The sequence below is a fragment of the Myiozetetes cayanensis genome, unplaced genomic scaffold, assembly GCF_022539395.1.
Source record: "Myiozetetes cayanensis isolate MyiCay16 unplaced genomic scaffold, myiCay2020 scf1317, whole genome shotgun sequence".
Lineage (NCBI taxonomy): Eukaryota > Metazoa > Chordata > Aves > Passeriformes > Tyrannidae > Myiozetetes > Myiozetetes cayanensis.
Window position 1 is genome coordinate 1 of NW_026086957.1, and position 9,384 is coordinate 9,384.

The 9,384-nt window shown below is 44.7% G+C and overlaps 1 protein-coding gene across 1 annotated transcript; it reads right to left on the reverse strand.

The window, feature by feature from the left end:
• Window positions 1–1,291: 1,291 nt before the first annotated feature.
• LOC126636542 (protein FAM219A) lies at window positions 1,292–8,867 on the reverse strand (the record flags this gene model as incomplete). The annotated part of the gene is made up of 3 exons (XM_050308837.1): window positions 1,292–6,791; window positions 7,997–8,051; window positions 8,787–8,867. Coding segments are annotated over 3 exons (295 nt in total), but the record flags the coding sequence as incomplete, so codon positions are not given.
• Window positions 8,868–9,384: the final 517 nt, after the last annotated feature.

Below are 9,384 nucleotides of genomic sequence, written 5' to 3' on the forward strand. Positions count from 1 at the left end.
GAGTCCCTTTTGGTGCAACTGCCTCTGATGCTATGATGCTAGTGCACGAAGGAGGGGGAAGATGATAGCTGCTTTGAGAAAAGAGGAGTGGAAGGAGGATGTATGCAATAACAAGGCTTGTGATTCCAGAACTTGCCACTGGACATGGATACCAAAGTTTACCTGTGACAACTAGCTATCCTTCTATTGTCACTGCTGATTTCCCCCCTTCCTGGTCTGATTTTTCTTCAGTTTGGAAAACTGTGGCTGTTTGACATGATGCTCAGCACTGATTCTCCCATCCCAGTTTCCACAACAGACGTGGTGACTCAACTACAGGATGTACACTGAGGTCTGGAAAGTGGATCTTAGGCACAGACCAACTGCATGCAAGTGGTACCCTTCAGAAAGGTATTTAATGTTGGCTCGTTTCCTTCTTTATTAAACTGAAGGTTCAATAATCCCTATAAAAGGAGTAAAAATGGTTAAAAATGGGCAAAAATAGGGAGAAATTTTTTTTTCTGAATTTTCTCCCCTGCAAAATCTTCATCCTTCATCTTTATCCCTGCACAACTACAGCCCTACCAGTGCATCTCACAGCACTCTACCCCAGCACGGCAAGGACACAGCTGACCAGCTTCCCCGGCCTCTGCTGTGGGTTTCCAGTCTATTTGCATGCAGGCTGACAGGCCTGGGACCTGTGCTTAGGTCCCAGATCTCCCACAGCACTGAGCTCTGGGAGGACAAATATCTAGGCAGGTAATAGCACTTTTCTCAGCATGGCCTTTTGGTGGCCTTTTCTTGGTGCCTACTGTGCTGGTTTCCAGCAATGCATCTGAGACACTCACATTTTAATGAGACTTCTTTTGCACCTTCCACTCCTTAATGCAATCCTACCCCCTGTATCACCATTTTTTACTTAGAATGACTTCATAAACTGGCACTTTTGCCTGGGCTTTTCTTTTACTTTACCATTCTCCTTTGAAGCTCATATAGGGTATGGTCACTCTTACCTAGGATGAAGCAGGCTTTGTCACCTGACTGCTGCTTGGCTCAGCAAGCACAGGCTGCGTATGCCAATGTAAATATACCCTGGTTTTGACCTCTACCACCCTTCAGAGCTGACTTTTCACATGACCCTCCTATTTCTACTTCTCATGTCTCAAAACAAACCATCTGCATAGATGGGCAGTGCCACAGGGCAATCTTGGCTAGGTTGAGCCTAAGGGGAAGGCATGGGAAAGTGTTCATTTTAAGGTGTTTTTTACCTCTAGGAGAACATGGCATCCTTGGCAACCTTTCTAGTTACTGCTTGTTTTTCTTTTCCTGTCATTCCATCTGGTGCTAATCTGGGTCCTTCCTTTCTTCAAAAGCATCTTCATGTTGAGTCACATACAGGGCACTGTAATTTTCAAGCCTCCTGCATGCCATTGTACAGTTTGCAGGCCAACCTAAGGACAGACTGCATGGAGAGAAGAAGATTCTGCTCAGGATTGCAGACCAATGTGTCAGCCAGCATACAGCTGAGCAGAGCAGGTGCCTCCTTTTGAGGAAGAAGCCAGAGAGCCAAACCAGAAGCAGTTGAGTCCATCCTGTCTGTGGGGGAGCAAAGCATCCTGAAGTCTGTTTTGAAATCCATGCAGCAGGCTTGGCTGTTTGCTTTTGCAGTTGCAAGGCATTTGCAGGCAAGAGAGCCAGAAAAGAACAGCAAGACCAATGGCCAAGCATACATGTTGGGGATAGACATGCATCAATGTCAGATATGATCCAGTGGCTCTTCCAAGTATTGGCTTCAAGATATGTTTGGTAAGACATCAAATGAGCCTTTAGGGATGGTCACCTGGACATCATCTTCCTTTCAGCCAAAGGTTATTATAAAACAGACTAGACCATCCTAGTGACCTTCTTCAACACTAGGAGGATATTCCCCCTCACACCAATATCTGGAAATAGAGAGTTTGCAGACTGACTGCAGACATAGACTTGAGTGCTGAGACCCCAGAGTCCACAGTCAGCTCACATTAAAGGGCAAAATTAACATCTGATAAAAGGAAAAGATTTGCTTAAACTTGGGTAATTTGGTGACTAAAATTACATGAAATCCTAACAAAAAGCCAGTCTGGCTTTAGAGGCATCAAACACAAATTCCTTTTGTGGAAGCACCAGCATCAATATAAGGAAGCTATCCTATTTGCACGGTAATTTAGGTGGATAGTGGTGCGACTTTACATACTCTGGTGCTTCTCCCCTTGGCATTCTGTACAACTTTGGACTGAAAATAAGGCCTGAGAAGATCATCTGGTTTGTTGCAAAGACTGGAACAAGAAATGATTTGCTTCATTGCAAATAAACTGCAGTTAGGAGAGTGCCCAGCAGCTCTGGAGATTTTACAGCTTTATAATGTTGTGACAGCCAGGGTTCATGCTCTTTGCTTTTGCTTTCTCTGGGCCATGGCAGCAGAGACTGGTTTAAGGAGAGCAGTGCCAGAATGGCCATGTATCTATACACCTGGGAAGTCACCACAGCATAACCTCCAACAAGGGCACAAGGAAAATCTGGCCAAAACAAAGGTCTCAACATGAGACCAGCAGGGAGAGTCAGCCCAATCTGCAGTTAATACATACCACCAGACCATCAATCATATTCCATAAAAAACCAACAAACATGCCCTATGGTCATAACCTGCTTAAGGGACTATGATTCAAAAGGGTTAGTATTCAATTTTCTATGACTGAGCCTTGACACACAAGTTGGTTAAGCTGGGTAAAGTCTGACAGCAGCCTGGGGGGTAGTTCTGTTGAGACTGATGGGACCCCCGCAGGTTGGGCTTATGTTGCCTTACAGGTCAGGGGCAAGTGTGTGCTGCTGCCATGGGGCTCTGTGCTGGTTGCAACCCAGAAGGTATTGAGTGGGTGGAGACATATACAGACCCTAAAGAGGGTGATGATCTACAGTAACCTCTTCCTTACCAAATTTGACTCTAAATTTTTACTGAACATGAGTTTAACACGGTGGGAATCCTGTTGATGGGATCTCATTCATATTAGTACCATCTAAGACAGATGGATGGGCCACCTTTAACCCAGAAAAGGGACACGTGCCCGTTTTGTATCAGAAATAGCATGACCAGCAGAACTAGGGAAGTGATTCTTCCCCTGTACTCTGCACTGGTGAAGCCACACCTCAAGTACTGTGTCCAGTTCTGGGCTCCTCAATTCAGGAAGGACATTGAGGTGCTGGAGCATGTCCAGAGAAGGGCAACGAAGCTGGTGAAGGGTCTGGAGTGCATGTCCTATGAAGAGTAGCTGAGGGAGCTGGGGTTGTTTAGCCTGGAGAAAGGGAGGTTCAGGGGAGACCTTATCACTCTCTATAACTACCTGAAAGGAGGTTGTAACCAGGTGGGGGTCATCCTCTTCTCCCAGGCAACAAGCAATAGGACAAGAGGACATAGTCTTAAGCTGCACCAGGGTAGTTTTAGGTTGGACATTAGAAAGGATTTTTTCACAGAAAGGGTGATTAGATAGTGGAATGGGCTGCCAATGGAGATGGTGGAGTCACTGTCCCTGGAAGTGTTCAAGGAAAGACTGGACGTGGCACTTACTGCCATGGTCTAGTTGACATAGTGGTGTTCAGTCATAGGTTGGACTTGATGATCTCAGAGGTCTTTTCCAACCTAATTGATTCTGTGATTCTGTGTGTGTTCAATAAATAGCCACATGTGCATTGCCTTAATCCATTCAGCCTTCCTGATAATGACCCTATACAGGTAACTACTTTTCCCCACCTTTTATACTTTATTCTCCTAATAAAATATATCAACACAAAGCGTAGACAGGAGAAGCCAAAAAATTGCCATTTTATGGTCCCGTACTGTCATACCAAACCAGCTATTTGTGCAACCAACTCCTTCTGTGTGCAGTGAAAAAACCTTGGCTTGTGCTTTGGTCTGTATTTAGAGGAAGCACTGGGTGTAGTTAACATTTAAGTTCATCTCCCTCTTTCCCAGGGACCCTAAAGTGTTGTTCTGGAAGCAGCTGCACATCACACAATGCAAAGGGCTGAGGGCAGTTGCAGGTTTGGGGAATGCCTCAGAGCATATGGCAGGCAAAAAACAGCAATAGGGGCAATAAAAGGACTTGGTCGTGGTGCCATGAGGCAGTGATTATCCCGGAAGGTCTGTTCTTCAAGAGGGGAGGTGTTAGCCCTGGGAGATACAGTCTCAGCAAGCTTCTTTCTGTCTTTGACTGAACATGATAGCAGCGTGATGGATACCTGTGGGATCTGCAGTCTCCCAAAGCTGATGCAGGTAAACAGATGCCTCGTTACTCTAGCAGGCACACTAAAATGCTCTGAGTTCCTGAGCAAGGGCTGTGGGAAAGACTGAGCATGTGCAGCCCATCTGGAAGACACAGAGGCTGACCCAGAAGGATAAATGAGATGAAGGTGTTGCATGGTACCAATTCTGAACTGAAAAGTCCTGCTTTAGAAGAGTGAACATTTAAAGAGACTTAGTCGTGTCCTATAGGATTTGGTTTGACCATGGGGTTTATGTTAAGTTATGACTACATTCTCCATTTTAAAAAAAGACTCCTTAAAGAATGCTTTTTCCCTTTTATCTTTTCTCCTTACACAGTGTTGTTAGAGCTCTTCCTCCTCCCCCCCCCCCCAAGTTGCTAACCTCACACCTGAGCTAGCACTGGAGAGGAAATCAGGCACACAAAGAAGCGAAGACTTGGGGACCTGATGCTTTGTGCTTCTTTAGGGACATTTTGGATATATTCCCTCTCAGCATTACCAGGCAATGAGAAGGGGAGAGGAATTCAATTGAGAAACACTCTTTTCCTAGAAGAGCTGTCAAGTTAACCAGCACTTCTGCATGAGGAAGCAGGGATGCTCATTAAACAGCACCACTCAAGTCCTCTTTCTGTGGCCTGGAGCCAGGGTGGCAGTGCCCTGTTTTAGGGAAGGGGGGCAAACATAGCTTTAATGGTTGCCCACGTCCAGCTAGTGAATAATAAAGCCCAGGAGTCCTGTGTGCCTTGCACTGCACAGAGTAAAGACATAATGTTGTGTCCTCCTAATCATGAAGAGGACTTGTTAAAGACTCATTTCACTACATGAAGATTTCAGATGGAGATCTGTCCTTTGGGGTGGAGCTCAGGCTCTGTCTTGCGACTCAGAGGAATTCTGATGGAAAGCTCAGAATTGCCCTTGCTTTCTCCTTTTCCCAGGCTCCAAAGCAAGGACTGATGCAAGGCAGGTGGACCTTCCTCCTGTCAGAGCAGGAAGACACACAGTTGTGCCTGTGGCAAAAGATTTAATCTCTGAGAGAAATGCCAGCCCATCTGTCACCCAGTCCTGTGTATGCTGAAGCCAGCAGTCCCTGCCAGGGACATGACATGTTTCTAATTCCAGAAATAATTTTGCATTCAAAACAATCTGCTGGTGAACTGGCAATTCAGTCCAGCCACCTAATGAAATGCCAAATGAATGCATCTGCTTCTGCTGTGGGACATCTCCAACACTGACCAAGTCTGGTTCACAAGTGGGCAGAGATGGGATAAACAGTAGATTCCTCTCATGGGTTTTTTGGGTTTTTTTTTTAAGATGAAGCTGTTCATAATCCTGCTGTTGCTGAACCCCCCTAAAGTCTGACACCACCACAGAGACACCTTCAGCGTTAACAAATCTCTCCCATGGGCACCAAGAGATGCAGTGTCAAGAGAATATCAACAGCCAAGCTCTGTAAAAATGTGCTTTCTTCAATTAGCTTTTCTGGCACTGAAGTTCAGACTGAACAGTTCCAATTTTGTCTTGTGTCTTAGCTAAACAAACTTTAAGATTTCTGAAAGCAGATGGGTCTCACAAGAATGAAGTATAGGCTGAAATCAGTATACATGACTGGACTGAACTCAGGAGTATGGTATTCTCAGGTAAGGACTAAATCCCTGAAGAGCATGGATAGACTGCAGATTGAATCTGATGTGTTTGGTGATAATTTAATGTGGAGCTAAGGATAGATTGCATTGGATATGTGACACAACAGCTCTAACTAGTACTGACTCACAGTGAAATGTCACCTATTTGTCCTCTTCACAAGTGAATGAATTGTGTCATGCTAGTCCTGGCTAGCCTTCCCATAAGAAAGGATGCCCTGCTCTATTTCTATTTCTGTGTCCCAGCTATGGTATAATTATGGTTATGCAAATGAATCAGGTTTAGTGAATCAATTAAGAACTGACCTTCTCCCACATGTAAAACCCCCTGACACCTCAGACTCACCCCTAATCTTGTAGATGGATTGGTTTCAGTGGGCAGCAGTAACTACAGCTCCATCTGACCCTTCCCATTCTGGAATAGACACCTTACAAAACATCTCCAGTGCCTAAACAAACCAAGGAGGCATCTCTGGACCCTCCTGTGCTTGTTTTCCAGACCAGTCAGTTCTGCCAGGCACTGCCTGGCACTTTGAGCAACTTCTCTTTTGTTTAACCATAGTTTAAAATAACTTATTAACCAATTATAAAATTATTTTTTTGGTTTCTCCTGGCTCCACGAACACAAAGAGGTGCATGTCCTACCATAGGAGGAAGCAATGGCTGTTAAGTTTTACAGTTATAGTGGAAAGCACTGATCATAGCCTGCCAGCCTCACTACTGGATGTGACAGGTGGTGGAGGACGTGGCTTGGCAACACATGCATGTAGGGTTGACCGATTTAGGGGGGATTAGGTCGAGGTCCTCATCATCTGGGATCTCATCTAACCGGTACCCATCCTTTAGCAGCTGGATATTCAAGTCTTGATTGATCTGCTACAGACAAAGAGACAAACAGTCAAACACTTGAGACTTCTGATGATGATTGAAAGAGGAAAGAAGTCCCTTATTCTAGAATATATTTCCCTGTCATTAGCAGCTGTCTCATCAATGAAAGACTCCCAGTTTGTGACCACAGGTGAGGGCTGCCTTCTGTTGTTTAAACTTCTTTCACAATAGGAATATCTAGAGTGAGATATTCCAGAGTAGCAAGTCAATACAGTATTTTATTATTGAATAATCTTTCCATGAAGATGAGTCCTCATTTGAAGTAAGGTAATAATAATGATAATAAACTGTCTGGTAGGTACCCAGTCCCTCCTTTCAGTCTGGGGCACTATTGCAGTTGAAAGGTGCTAAAGCTTCTTGGTTTTTTATAATCTCAAAGTCAAGTGCTGCCTACCCAGATCTGGATGAACAACACTTCATCAGGGCCCAGAGATGACCCAGATCATATGATCTGGTTCCTGCTCTTGGCTGTTTCTCAGTGTTTCAGAAGTATTTTTCCCAAGGAAGAGATACAAAGGGGAAGAGTTCCCAGTAGCTTGTGTGCATAATGGCTGTTCAGCATCCTGGATGCAAAATCAGATCCTGCAGAAGCAGTAGCTGCAGTCTGAACAACTAATTCACAAGAGATCTTGGGAATATATTCAGAAAGAATGCAAAGAGATTAACAAGCCTGAGCTTCCCTGCCTTTTCTCTTTGAAAGGGCAAGAGTTCATATCTGCAAGTCCTCCCTAGAATTTCTGGTGCTTCAAGTAAACATGCACTGGGTGACCCTGACCCCCCCAAGAACTGGAAATCATAGCACACCCTCAGATCCTTTATTTGTGTCCTTGGCAAGCATACAGTTGCTGAACTGCCATGACAGACAAGTTGATGCATTTGCACCACGAGCCAACACTGCACGACTGAGCAGAACTGGGAAAAGCTTGAGTGAAGTCAAAGGTATTTGTGAAAACAGACGATGGGCAGATCTGTGTCTGTGCCATGGAAGTGTGGGGACGGAGCCAACTGGATCACTGGAAAAGACAGAAACATGACACAGTTTCTGCCATGGTCCCTTCCAGGCTCACAGAGTCTACACCATTGGTAAATTCCTTGTGGAACTGTTTCTGGCAGCACAAGGCCCCTCTAAGTTGTTTCTGGCTGCTCGACTATTAGCATTCATGGCAAGGATGGCAGGAAAGAGTATAACTCACCTCAGCTGATGAGTATCCTGAGGAGGAATATCTGGACATGTCAAAGTCATCATCACTGCAGGGAATGACAATATACAGCAAAGAAGGAAATAACAGTTAGAGAGACCTGTATTCCCTGGTTAGCCATATCTTTCTTGTGCCATGAAGCTGTACTTCATCCACAGAGAAATTACATCAAGGGAGTCTGGAGAGCAACTTTCATCTGTGACCCTGAGACCTTTCCATCAAAGTACTCTTTACTCAACATCTCTTTTCTACTTGTTTACACACACAGACTTGTTATGGCATATGCTGAAGGGCACAGCAAGGAAGAGTGTGAGTGGCCTGCAAGAGCAGTTTCAGCAGGAATTAGCTTCAGTGCTACACTATGGCATGAAAACTTGCTTGCACTATAATATATGTGTCATCATCATGGCTAGGCTTCGCGAACGAAGATTTGAGAAGGGCTCTACCCACACTTGCTGCAAGCGCTCTGATGGCTAAAAAGGCCAATGCGAGATAGACAAGTCTGGTTGCAGAAGGCACAGCAGAAAGACTCCCTAGGTGATATTGACAAGACGCGATTCTTTCTGCGTTGTCTTTTCTCCTCGAGAGTGATCCTGCATGTGTTCTCAAAGGAAGCAGCACCACAATAGTGTGTCTCCAGGCCTCCCGATTGGAGGCCAGGGTAGACCAATGATGATGATCAATATGGCCAAGGCTGAGGCATTGTTTCAGGGAGTCCTATATATGTGTATGTGTGTATATATATATATATATATATATAAAATCTTATTAATCCTTTGCATACCTGTCTGTATCCAGGGCTACCAGTGGCTTTTCATCTGGACTCTGATCTAATGACGAATAGCCCTTATTGGGAACGACGAGCCTGAAATAATTAAATGCTGTCCATTAACCACACAGTAAAGCTCAGTACCACACATAGTCTAGAACAAAGCCATATGATAGTTGGTTTTCCCTGTTTCACTTCCTTGTAAGTCCTCCCTTATCGGTGAAGACATTTAAATGGGTGCAATTCAGAGGAATCGAGCTGTGTCTCTGGGTAGTTCAGAGCAGTTTCTCAAGGATGAACACTGGACATGCATTGAGAACACACTCCTCCCTAAAAGAAAAAACAATTGGGACACTCCACACTTCATTCTGGTGAACCTGATCACTAGCACTGCTTGTTGTATCAGACTTCTCATTTTTGTATTTCTTTTTTTTCCTCTAACAATGAGTACATGACACTAGCAACAAATAAATGAGAGAAGGAGGCTAGGGGAAGGCAGAGGCTGGGTGCTCATACTGTTCTTCAATTGGAAATCAGGGATTTGGTCTTTCTGCATGAGCTCCTAAACAACCCCCACAACACAGCACTTCTGAGTTCTCACTCCTAAATTTAA